Source organism: Nerophis ophidion, linkage group LG02, assembly GCF_033978795.1.
Source record: "Nerophis ophidion isolate RoL-2023_Sa linkage group LG02, RoL_Noph_v1.0, whole genome shotgun sequence".
Lineage (NCBI taxonomy): Eukaryota > Metazoa > Chordata > Actinopteri > Syngnathiformes > Syngnathidae > Nerophis > Nerophis ophidion.
In genome coordinates, this window is record NC_084612.1 from 80,368,483 (window position 1) to 80,382,523 (window position 14,041).

General features: G+C 35.5%; 1 protein-coding gene across 2 annotated transcripts in view; it reads left to right on the forward strand.

Moving 5' to 3' along the window:
- Positions 1 to 14,041, forward strand: part of tdp1 (tyrosyl-DNA phosphodiesterase 1) — a 30,597-nt gene that overhangs the window by 13,852 nt on the left and 2,704 nt on the right. For both annotated transcript variants that reach the window (XM_061892337.1, XM_061892331.1), the window contains exons 8-15: positions 2,381 to 2,551; positions 7,295 to 7,373; positions 7,460 to 7,636; positions 10,742 to 10,790; positions 11,885 to 11,951; positions 12,037 to 12,144; positions 12,223 to 12,325; positions 12,399 to 12,504. In XM_061892337.1, coding sequence (XP_061748321.1) covers positions 2,381 to 2,551; positions 7,295 to 7,373; positions 7,460 to 7,636; positions 10,742 to 10,790; positions 11,885 to 11,951; positions 12,037 to 12,144; positions 12,223 to 12,325; positions 12,399 to 12,504 — 860 coding nt within the window. The remainder of the gene's footprint in view (positions 1 to 2,380; positions 2,552 to 7,294; positions 7,374 to 7,459; positions 7,637 to 10,741; positions 10,791 to 11,884; positions 11,952 to 12,036; positions 12,145 to 12,222; positions 12,326 to 12,398; positions 12,505 to 14,041) is intronic.

Consider the following 14,041-nt stretch of genomic DNA (forward strand, 5'->3'; position numbering starts at 1 on the left):
TGTATGCGATGTAAATATTTGATATAGATATGCCCACTTCCAAAGACATGCACCTGGGGATAGGTTGATTGGCAACACTAAATTGGCCCTAGTGTGTGAATGTTGTCTGTCTATCTGTGTTGGCCCTGCGATGAGGTGGCGACTTGTCCAGGGTGTACCCTGCCTTCCGCCCGATTGTAGCTGAGATAGGCGCCAGCGCCCCCCGCGACCCCGAAAGGGAATAAGCGGTAGAAAATGGATGGATGGATGGATATAAAATTAACATGCATGTGATATAAATATGAAATTAACATATGTACACAATATAAATATATTAAATTAACACATGTATGCGATGTAAATATATGAAATTAACATATGTATGCAATACAAATATATGAAATTAATACAAGTATTTGATATAAATATATAAAATGAAGATATGTACAAGACATAAGTATATGAAACTAACATATGTACACAATATAGATATACGAAATTAACATATGGATGCGATATAAATATATGAAATTAACATGTACGCGGTATAATATGAAATTAACATGTATGTGATGTAAATATATGAAATTAACATGTGTATGCAATACAAATATGAAATTAATACAAGTATTTGATATAAACATATAAAATTAACATATGTATGTGATATAAGTATATGAAATTAACATGTGTAAACAATATAAATATATGAAATTAACATATGGATGCGACATAAATATATGAAATTAACATATGTATGTGATACAAATATATGAAATTAATACAAGTATTTGATATAAATATAAAAATAACATGTATGTGATATAAATATATGAAATTAACATATGTACACTATATAATCATATGAAATTAACATATGTATGCGATATAAATATATGAAATTAATACAAGTATTTGATATACATATGTAAAATTAACATATGTATGTGATATAAATATATGAAATTAACATATGTATGCGATATAAATATATGAAATTAATACAAGTATTTGATATACATATGTAAAATTAACATATGTATGTGATATAAATATATGAAATTAACATATGTACGCGATATAAATATATATGAAATTAACATGTGTATGCGATATAATAATATGAAATTAACATATGTATGCGATGTAAATATATGAAATGAACATGTATGCAATACAAATATATGCAATTATTACAAGTATTTGATATAAATATATACAATTAACATATGTATGTGATATAAGAACATGAAATTAACATATGTACACAATATAAATATATGAAATTAACATATGGATGCGATATAAATATATGAAATTAACATATGTACGCGATATAATATGAAATTAACATATGTATGCGATGTAAATATATGAAATTAACATATGTATGTGATACAAATATATGAAATTAATACAAGTATTTGATATAAATATATAAAATTAACATATGTACGCGATATAAGTATATGAAATTAACATATGTACACAATATAAATATATGAAATTAACATGGATGCGATATAAATATGAAATTAACATATGTACGCGATATAATATGAAATTAACATATGTATGCGATGTAAATATATGAAATTAATACAAGTATTTGATATAAATATATAAAATTAACATATTTACGTGATATAAGTATATGAAATTAACATATGTACACGATATAAGTATATAAAATTAACATATGTACGCAACATAATATGAAATTAACATATGTATGCAATACAAATATATGAAATTAATACAAGTATTTGATATAAATTTATAAAATTAACATATGTACGTGATATAAGTATATGAAATTAACATGTGTACACAAATATATGAAATTAACATATGGATGCAATATAATTATATGAAATTAACATATGTATGCGATAGAAATATATGAAATTAATACAAGTAGTTGATATATATAAAAATAACGTGTATGTGATATAAATATATGAAATTAACATATGTATGCGATATAAATATATGAAATTAATACAAGTATTTGATATAAATATATAAAAATAACATACTAATATGATATAAATATATGAGATTAAAATATGTACGCAATATAATCATATGAAATTAACATGTATGTGATATAAATATAATTGTAAAAATGCTTATTTAAATAACAAAATAGTAAATCGTGAAATAATGAATGAAATATGTAAATACATCAAGGCATATTTCATTAAATCATGAAATTAAAACATGAATAAATAATTGAATGATAAATTAAATTGTGAAATATTCAATCCCGTAATTTAATTATTTACGACTAAATGATAAGAATGTGTTGAGCTTTTATTGACAAACATTAGATCAGCAAAAACAGAAAGTGAAAGTTGTCCCATCCTAACCCCGCCCCTTGTCCTCGGTCCTGGACCAGGATGTGGATGAGTCCTCTGTTTCCACGGTTACCAAGAGGCAGCAACGACACCTGCGGCGACTCGCCCACCTTCTTCAAGAGAGACCTGCTGGACTACCTGGCCTCCTACCGGGCCCCGGAGCTGGAGGACTGGATGCAGAGGATCAAGGAGCACGACCTGTCCCAGACCAGGCATGCCATGCTAACATCTCATGCTAACATGCTAACATCTCATGCTAACATCACATGCTAACATCACATGCTAACGCTGTTTACATGCTTTTTTCCCAGCAATTATGTTTAAACTTAATAATCATGGATTTTGTTACTCGGCGCCATCTTAAAAATAAGCTTGCTCTTTACATGCTAACATATCAATGCTAACATGTCATGATAGTATTTTAGCATATTTTGTACGTTTAACCTAATAATCATGGATTTTGTTATTCGGCGCCATCTTGAAAATAAGCTTGCTCTTTACATGCTAACATATCTATGCTAACTTGTTATGATAGCATTTTAGCATATTTTGTACGTTTAACCTAATAATTATGGATTTTGTTACTCGGCGCCATCTTAAAAATAAGCTTGCTGTTTACATGCTAACATATCTATGCTAACATGGTGTGATAGCATTTTAGCATATTTCGTACATTTAACCTAATAATCATGGATTTTGTTACTTGGCGCCATCTTAAAAATAAGCTCGCTCCTTTAATGCTAACTTATCTATAATAACATGTTATGATAGCATTTTAGCATATTTTGTACGTTTAACCTAATAATCATGGATTTTGTTACTCGGCGCCATCTTAACAATAAGCTCGCTCTTTACATGCTAACTTATCTATGCTAACATGTTATGATAGCATTTTAGCATAATTTGTACATTTAACCTAATAATCATGGATTTTGTTACTCGGCGCCATCTTAAAAATAAGCTTGCTCTTTACATGCTAACATATCTATGCTAACATGTCATGATAGTATTTTAGCATATTTTGTACGTTTAACCTAATAATCATGGATTTTGTTATTCGGCGCCATCTTGAAAATAAGCTTGCTCTTTACATGCTAACATATCTATGCTAACTTGTTATGATAACATTTTAGCATATTTTGTACATTTTACCTAATAATCATGGATTTTGTTACTCGGCGCCATCTTAACAATAAGCTCGCTGTTTTCATGCTAACTTGTCTATGCTAAGATGTTATGATAGCATTTTAGCATATTTTGTACGATTTAACCTAATAATCATGGATTTTGTTACTCGGTGCCATCTTAAAAATAAGCTCGCTCCTTACATGCTAACTTATCTATGCTAACATGTTATGATAGCATTTTAGCATATTTTGTACGTTTAACCTAATAATTATGGATTTTGTTACTCGGCGCCATCTTAAAAATAAGCTTGCTGTTTACATGCTAACATATCTATGCTAACATGGTGTGATAGCATTTTAGCATATTTCGTACATTTAACCTAATAATCATGGATTTTGTTACTTGGCGCCATCTTAAAAATAAGCTCGCTCCTTTAATGCTAACTTATCTATAATAACATGTTATGATAGCATTTTAGCATATTTTGTACGTTTAACCTAATAATCATGGATTTTGTTACTCGGCGCCATCTTAACAATAAGCTCGCTCTTTACATGCTAACTTATCTATACTAACATGTTATGATAGCATTTTAGCATAATTTGTACATTTAACCTAATAATCGTGGATTTTGTTACTCGGCGCCATCTTAAAAATAAGCTTGCTCTTTACATGCTAACATATCTATGCTAACATGTTATGATAGCATTTTAGCATATTTTGTACATTTAACCTAATAATCATGGATTTTGTTACTTGGCGCCATCTTAAAAATAAGTTCGCTGTTTACATGCTAACATATCTATGCTAACATGTTATGCCAGCATTTTAGCATATTTTGTACGATTTAACCTAATAATCATGGATTTTGTTACTAGGCGCCATCTTAAAAATAAGCTCGCTCTTTACATGCTAACATATCTATGCTAACATGTTATGATAGCATTTTAGCATATTTTATACGTCTAACCTAATAATCATGGATTTTGTTACTCGGCGCCATCTTAAAAATAAGCTTGCTCTTTACATGCTAACTTATCTTTGCTAACATGTTATGCTCGCACTTTAGCATCTTTTGTAAAATTTTACCTAATAATCATGGATTTTGTTACTTGGCGCCATCCTTAAAGTATGCTAGCTGTTCATATGTCGACATGCTAACATTACTATGCTAATATTTTAGCATATTTTGTACTTTTTGACCTAATCTTTAATTTTGTTGCTTTGTGCCATCCATAAAGTATGCTAGCTGTTCACATGTTAACATGCTAACATTACTCTGCTAACATTTTATGCGAGCATTTTAGCATATTTTTTACTTTTTAATCTAATGATCATGGATTCTCTGATTTGACGCTGTCCTTAAAGTATGCTAGCTGTTCACATGTTGGCATGCTAACATCAAAATGCTAACATTTTCTACTAGCAATTTAAGTATTTTTTTACTTTTTAACCTCATGATTCTGTTACTTAGTGCTATCTTAGAAGTATGCTAGATTTTTACATGCTAACATGAACATGCTAACATTTCACGCTAGCATTTTAGCCTATTTTTTACTTTTTAACCTAATAATCCTCGATTTTGATACTTGGCGCTATCCGTAAAGAATGCTAGCTCTTCATATGTCTACATGCTAACATTACTATGCTAACATTTTTGCATTTTTTGTACTTTTTAACTTAACAATCATGGATTTCCTTACTTGACACCATCCTGAAAGATTGCTAGCTGTTCACATGCTAACATTACTATGTTAATGTTTTTGCAATTTTTGTACTTTTTAACTTAACAATCATGGATTTCCTTACTTGACACCATCCTGAAAGTATGCTAGCTGTTCACATGTTAACATGCTAACATTACTATGCTAATATTTTAGCATTTTTTGTACTTTTTAACTTAACAATCATGGATTTCCTTACTTGACACCATCCTGAAAGTATGCTAGCTGTTCACATGTTAACATGCTAACATTACTATGTTAATGTTTTTGCATATTTTGTACTTTTTGACCTAATAATCATGGATTCTCTGACTTGACGCCGTCCTTAAAGTATGCTAGCTGTTCACATGTTGACATGCTAACATCAAAATGCTAACATTTTCTACTAGCAATTTAAGTATTTTATTACTTTTTATCCTCATGATTCTGTTACTTAGTGCTATCTTAGAAGTATACCAGATTTTCACATGCTAACATGAACATGCTAACATTTCATGCTAGCATTTTAGCCTATTTTGTACTTTTTAACCTAATAATCCTGGATTGTGTTACTTGGCGCTATCCGTAAAGAATGCTTGCTGTTCATATGTCTACATGCTAACATTACTATGCTAGCATTTTAGCATGTTTTTGTACTTTTAACTTAACAATCATGGATTTCCTTACTTGTCACCATCCTGAAAGTATGCTAGCTGTTCACATGTTAACATGCTAACATTACTATGCTAATTTTTTTGCATATTTTGTACTTTTTGACCTAATAATCATGGATTTTGTTGCTTAGCGCCATCCAGAAAGTATGCTAGCTTGTTCACATGTTAACATGCTATCATTACTATGCTAACATTTTAGCATATTTTTTTCTTTTTAACCTAACAATCATGGATTCTCTGAGCTGACGCCGTCCTTAAAGTATGCTAGCTGTTCACATGTTGACATGCTAACATAAAAATGCTAACATTTTCTACTAGCAATTTAAGTATTTTATTACTTTTTATCCTCATGATTCTGTTACTTTGTGCTATCTTAGAAGTATACTAGATTTTTACATGCTAACATGAACATGCTAACATTTCATGCTAGCATTTTAGCCTATTTTGTACTTTTTAACCTTATAATCCTAGATTGTGTTACTTGGCGCTATCCGTAAAGAATGCTAGCTGTTCATATGTCCACATGCTAACATTACTATGCTAACATTTTAGCATTTTTTTGTACTTTTTAACTTAACAATCATGGATTTCCTTACTTGTCACCATCCTGAAAGTATGCTAGCTGTTCACATGTTAACATTCTAACATTACTATGCTAATGTTTTTGCATATTTTGTACTTTTTGACCTAATAATCATGTATTTTGTTGCTTAGCGCCATCCAGAAAGTATGCTAGCTTGTTCACATGTTAACATGCTATCATTACTATGCTAACATTTTAGCATATTTTTTTTATTTTTAACCTAATAATCATGGATTCTCTGACTTGACGCCGTCCTTAAAGTATGCTAGCTGTTCACATGTTAACATGCTAACATTACTATGCTAACATTTTAGCATATTTTTTTACTTTTTAACATAATAATCATGGATTCTCTGACTTGACGCCGTCCTTAAAGTATGCTAGCTGTTCACATGTTGACATGCTAACATCAAAATGCTAACATTTTAGCATATTTTTTTTACTTTTTAACATACTAATCATGGATTCTCTGACTTGACGCCGTCCTTAAAGTATGCTAGCTGTTCACGTGTTGACATGCTAACATCAAAATGCTACCATTTTCTGCTAGCAATTTAAGTAATTTCCTACTTTTTAACCTCATGATTCTGTTACTTAGTGCTATCTTAGAAGAATACTAGATTTTTACATGCTAACATGAACATGCTAACATTTCATGCTAGCATTTTAGCATATTTTGTACTTTTTGACTTAAGAATCATATATTTTGTTACTTGGCGCCATCTTTAAAGTATGCTAGCTGTTCACATGTTGACATGCTAACACTACTCTGCTAACGTTTTATGCTAGCATTTTACATTGTTGCATGTTTAGGGGTACAAAAAAAACAAAATGTCGGTTTCTAATTCTCATTCCGTCTGTGGTCAGGGTGTACTTGGTAGGCTCCGCCCCCGGCAGGTACGTAGGAGCTGACATGGAGCGCTGGGGCCACTTGAGGCTGAGGAAGGTACATCATCATCATCATCATCATCATCATCATCATCATCATCATCCAGGTGACCGCAGGCGTCGACCATCTCGATTTCTCCGCAGCTTTTGTTGGAGCACGCCGAGCCCGTGCCCGGCGAGGACAGGTGGGCCGTGGTTGGTCAGTTCTCCAGCATCGGCTCCATGGGGCCCGACCGCAGCAAGTGGCTGGGGGGGGAGTTCCAGCGCACCCTCACCACTCTGGGCAAGTCCTCGCTTCGGTCTGACCCGCCTATTCACTTGGTACGCTTCGTCGCCGTGACAACGCAACATAACACCCTTTCACTATTGAACACTCACCAGACACTTTATTAGGTACACTTGCACTAGTAAGTAATGGTATATAGCATCAGCTAGCATTTAATGCTATCGTTTTAAAATTTCGACATGCTAACATTATGCTAATGTTTTTTTTCTAGCAATTTGGCAAATTGTTTAGTTTTAACCGAATAATTGTGAATTTGTAACTCGGCGCCATCTTAAAAGTAAACTTGCCGTTTCCCTGTTAGCATGCTAACGTATTATGCTAGCATTTTAGCACATTTTGTACTTTTTAAGCTAATGATCACGGATTTTGTTACTTGGTGCCATCTTAAAAGTATGCTAGATGTTCCCATGTTAACATGCTAACATTGCTGTTTTAGCATTTTGGCATATTTTGTACTTTTTAACCTAATGATCATGGATTTTGTTACTAGGTGCCATCTTAAAAGTATGCTAGATGTTCACATGTTAACATGCTAACATTACTGTTTTAGCATTTTGGCATATTTTGTACTTTTTAACCTAATAATGGATTTCCTTACTTGGTGCCGTCCTGATTGTATGCTAACTGTTCACATGTTAACATGCTAACATTACTATGCTAACATTTTATGTTAGCATTTTAGGATATTTTTTACTTTTTAACCGAATAATTATGGATTTTTAACTTTGCGCCATCTTAAAAGTAAATTTGCCGTTTCCCTGTTAGCATGCTAATGTATTATGCTAGCATTTTAGCACATTTTGTACTTTTTAACCTAATGATCACGGATTTTGTTACTTGGTGCCATCTTAAAAGTATGCTAGATGTTCACATTTTAACATGCTAACATTACTGTTTTAACATTTTATGTTAGCATTCTGGCATATTTTGTACTTTTTAACCTAATGATAATGGATTTCCTTACTTGGTGCCGTCCTAAAAGTATGCTAGCTGTTCACATGTTAACATGCTAACATTACTATGCTAACGTTTTATGTTAGCATTTTAGGATATTTTTTACTTTTTAACCGAATAATTATGGATTTTTAACTTGGCGCCATCTTAAAAGTAAACTTGCCGTTTCCCTGTTAGCATGCTAACGTATTATGCTAGCATTTTAACACATTTGGACTTTTTAACCCAATGATCACGGATGTTGTTACTTGGCGCCATCTTAAAAGTATGCTAGATGTTCACATGCTAACATTACTGTTTTAACATTTTATGTTAGCATTTTGCCATATTTTGTACTTTTTAACGTAATAATGGATTTCCTTACTTAGTGCCGTCCTGATTGTATGCTAACTGTTCACATGTTAACATGCTAACATTACTATGCTAACATTTTGTGTTAGCATTTTAGGATATTTTTTACTTTTTAACCGAATAATTATGGATTTGTAACTTGGCGCCATCGTAAAAGTAAATTTGCCGTTTCCCTGTTAGCATGCTAACGTAATATGCTAGCATTTTAGCACATTTTGTACTTTTTAACCTAATGATCACGGATTTTGTTACTTGGTGCCATCTTAAAAGTATGCTACATGTTCCCATGCTAACGTTACTGTTTTAACATTTTATGTTAGCATTTTGGCATATTTTGTACTTTTTAACCTAATAGTGGATTTCCTTACTTGGTGCCGTCCTGATTGTATGCTAACTGTTCACATGTTAACATGCTAACATTACTATGCTAACATTTTATGTTAGCATTTTAGGATATTTTTTACTTTTTAACCGAATAATTATGGATTTGTAACTTTGCGCCATCTTAAAAGTAAACTTGCCGTTTCCCTGTTAGCATGCTAACGTATTATGCTAGCATTTTAGCACATTTTGTACTTTTTAACCTAATGATCATGGATTTTGTTACTTGGTGCCATCTTAAAAGTAGGCTAGATGTTCACATGTTAACATGCTAACATTACTGTTTTAGCATTTTGGCATATTTTGTACTTTTTAACCTAATAATGGATTTCCTGACTTGGTGCTGTCCTGATTGTATGCTAACTGTTCACATGTTAACATGGTAACATTACTATGCTAACATTTTATGTCAGCATTTTAGGATATTTTTTACTTTTTAACCGAATAATTATGGATTTGTAACTTTGCGCCATCTTAAAAGTAAATTTGCCCTTTCCCTGTTAGCATGCTAACGTATTATGCTAGCATCTTAGCACATTTTGTACTTTTTAACCTAATGATCACGGATTTTGTTTCTTGGCGCCATCTTAAAAAGTATGCTGGATGTTCACATGTTAACATGCTAACATTACTGTTTTAGCATTTTGGCATATTTTGTACTTTTTAACCTAATAATGGATTTCCTGACTTGGTGCCGTCCTGATTGTATGCTAACTGTTCACATGTTAAAATGCTAACATTACTATGCTAACATTTTATGAGATTTTTTACTTTTTAACCGAATAATTATGGATTTGTTACTTTGCGCCATCTTAAAAGTAAATTTGCCGTTTCCCTGTTAGCATGCTAACGTTTTGTGCTAGCATTTTAGCGATTTTTTTTTTACTCTTAACCTAATAATAATCATGGATTTTGTTGCTTGGCGCCATCCATAAAGTATGCTGGCTGTTCACATGTCGACATGCTTACATTACTATGCTAACATTTTATGCTAGCATTTTAGCATAATAATCATGGATTTTGTAGTTTAGCGCCATCCATAATGTATGCTAGCTGTTCACATGTTAACATGCTAACATTTTATGCTAGCATTTTATCATATTTTATACTTTTTAACCGAGTAATTATGGATTTGTTACATGGCGGCATCTTAAAAGTAAGCTAGCTGTTTCCCTGTTTGCATGCTAACATTTTATACTAGCATTTAGCCTATTGGTTTTATCCAGAGCTAAAAATCACGGATTCCGCAACTTTTTACCTTCTTGGAAGTACAGTGAGCTAACTCTTTCCAACAACGCCAACATTTAGTCTTACAGGATTCGTACGACATTTCGAACGTTCGCAAGCTTCACCCCGTTCACGTCGAACGTTGCGTTTTCTCGCAGCTTGATTGTGACGATGTTAGGAACATGTTTTGTTGTTTGTTTTATCCCCCCACCTGGTTTTTGCTGCAGTTGTACCCGTCAGTGGAAGACGTGAGGACGAGTTTAGAAGGCTATCCTGGTGAGTTCTTCCACGTTTATCTACGAGAAATCAAGTTCTTTTAGAGATGTATTTTATTTATTGGTGTGCCGATTGCGATACATTTAGCTTATTAGCTTGTTTAGCTAATTTCAAAAGTATAAACCTCTGACATATGTTGTATTTTACTAAGTGTTAGCATGATAGCTTTGTGAGCTAATGTAAAAGGTATAAACCTTAGTGTCATGTCGTATTTTACGAATGGTAACTGTAAGCATGCTGTTTTAGCATGCTAGCTTTTGGAGCTATTTTAAAAGGTATAAACCTCAGTGTTATATGTCGCATTTTACCAATGGTAACTGTAAACATGCTAGCTTTTTTAGCTAATGTAAAAGGTATGAAACTCTGTCATGTGTCGTATTTTACTAGTTAGCATGATAGCTTTTTGAGCTAATGTAAAAGGTATACACCTTAGTGTCATGTCACATTTTACTAATGGTAATTGTAAGCGTGCGGTTGTTAGCATGCTAGCTTTTTTAGTTAATTTCAGAGGTATAATCCTCTGTCATATGTTGTATTTTACTACTTGTTAGCATGCTAGCTTTAGTGTCATGTCGTATTTTACTAATGGTAACTGTAAGCATGCTGTTGTTAGCATGCTACCTTTTTTAGCTAATGTAAAAGGTATACACCTTAGTGTCATGTCACGTTTTACTAATGGTAATTGTAAGCGTGCTGTTGTTAGCATGCTAGCTTTTTTTAGCTAATTTCAAAGGTATAAACCTCTGTCATATGTCGTATTTTACTACTTGTTAGCATGCTAGCTTTTTGAACTAATGTAATAGGCTTAAACTTTAGTTTCATGCCGTATTTTACTAAAGGTAACTGTAAGCATGCTGTTGTTAGCATGCTACCTTTTTGAGCTATTTTAACAGGTATAAACCTCAGTGTCATGTCACATTTCATTAATTGTTAGCATGCTAGCTTTTTGAACTAATGTCATAGGTATAAACTTTAGTGTCATGTCGTATTTTACTAATGGTAACTGTAAGCATGCTATTGTTAGCATGCTAGCTTATTTGGCTCATGTAATTGAGAATCCGTGATTTAATGTGCGGTCCACTCCCCCTCCACAGCCGGGGGTTCTCTCCCCTACAGCATCCAGACCGCCCAGAAGCAACTTTGGCTTCACTCTTACTTCCAGTAGGGTTTTTTTTTTTCTTTTCCGCTTATCAAAGCTCACATACCTGCTGTATATTGCAATGAAAGCGGGTGTGTTTGCGTGCAGCCGCTGGCAAGCGGACGCCACCGGTAGAACCAACGCCATGCCGCACATCAAGACCTACATGAGGGTGTCACCGGACTTCACCCAGCTGGCCTGGTTCCTGGTCACCAGGTGAGCGTTTGCCCTGGTGGATAAGATACTGACCCCTACAGGACCGGAGTGGAACCATTGACCGTTTCCACCCGACAGTGCCAACCTGTCCAAAGCGGCGTGGGGGGCTTTGGAGAAGAACAACACACAGGTGATGGTTCGATCCTACGAGCTCGGAGTCCTCTTTGTGCCCTCGGCCTTTGTGAGAACCACACACACACACACACACACACACACGCACGCACACACACAACTCATTGTGATGTTTGCTACAGAACATGAAGACGTTCCCGGTGCAGAAAAACCCGTTTCCTGTCTCAGCGTCTTCCTCCGGGTTCCCCGTGCCCTTTGATCTTCCGCCAACGCGCTACTCTGCTCAAGGTACACATGGCGCCGTGCGTTTAAAGTCCCCATTTTGTAGTATTTGTAGTATTTACAACAGAAAGGGGACCGGAGGGTGTGTTCCAACTATCGTGGATCACACTCCTCAGCCTTCCCGGTAAGGTTTATTCAGGTGTCAGGTGTACTGGAGAGGAGTCGAACCTCGGATTCAGGAGGAACAGTGTGGTTTTCGTCCTGGTCGTGGAACTGTGGACCAGCTCTATACTCTCGGCAGGGTTCTTGAGGGTGCATGGGAGTTTGCCCAACCAGTCTACATGTGCTTTGTGGACTTGGAGAAGGCATTCGACCGTGTCCCTCGGGAAGTCCTGTGGGGAGTGCTCAGAGAGTATGGGGTACCGGACTGTCTTATTGTGGCGGTCCGATCCCTGTATGATCAGTGCCAGAACTTGGTCCGCATTGCTGGCAGTAAGTCGAACACGTTTCCAGTGAGGGTTGGACTCTGCCAAGGCTGTCCTTTGTCACCGATTCTGTTCATAACTTTTATGGACAGAATTTCTAGGCGTTGAGGGGATCCGGTTTGGTGACCGCAGGATTAGGTCTCTGCTTTTTGCAGATGATGTGGTCCTGATGGCTTCATCCGACCGGGATCTTCAGCTCTCACTGGATCGGTTCGCAGCCGAGTGTGAAGCGACCGGAGTGAGAATCAGCACCTCCAAGTCCGAGTCCATGGTTCTCGCCCGGAAAAGGGTGGAATGCCATCTCCGGGTTGGGGAGGAGACCCTGCCCCAAGTGGAGGAGTTCAAGTACCTAGGAGTCTTGTTCACGAGTGAGGGAAGAGTGGATCGTGAGATCAACAGGCGGATCGGTGCGGCGTCTTCAGTAATGCGGACGTTGTATCGATCCGTTGTGGTGAAGAAGGAGCTGAGCCGGAAGGTAAAGCTCTCAATTTACCGGTCGATCTACGTTCCCATCCTCACCTATGGTCATGAGCTTTGGGTCATGACCGAAAGGATAAGATCACGGGTACAAGCGGCCGAAATGAGTTTGGGTCTCTCCCTTAGAGATAGGGTGAGAAGCTCTGCCATCCGGGAGGAACTCAAAGTAAAGCCGCTGCTCCTCCACATCGAGAGGAGCCAGATGAGGTGGTTCGGGCATCTGGTCAGGATGCCACCCGAACGCCTCCCTAGGGATGTGTTTAGGGCACGTCCAGCTGGTAGGAGGCCACGGGGAAGACCCAGGACACGTTGGGAAGACTATGTCTCCCGGCTGGCCTGGGAACGCCTCGGGATCCCCCGGGAAGAGCTAGACGAAGTGGCTGGGGAGAGGGAAGTCTGGGTTTCCCTGCTTAGGCTGCTGCCCCCGCGACCCGACCTCGGATAAGCGGAAGAAGATGGATGGATGGATGGATGGATACAACAGCAGCTAGCTTTTTGGCACATTTTGCAGGTATCAGTCATATTTTGCTACTTGCTAACATTAGCATGCGAGCATTTTAAACACATTATTTTAGGTACATGCTAGCCTTTAGAGCTCATTTAAAAGGTATAAACCTCAGTGTCATAAGTCCATCCATCCA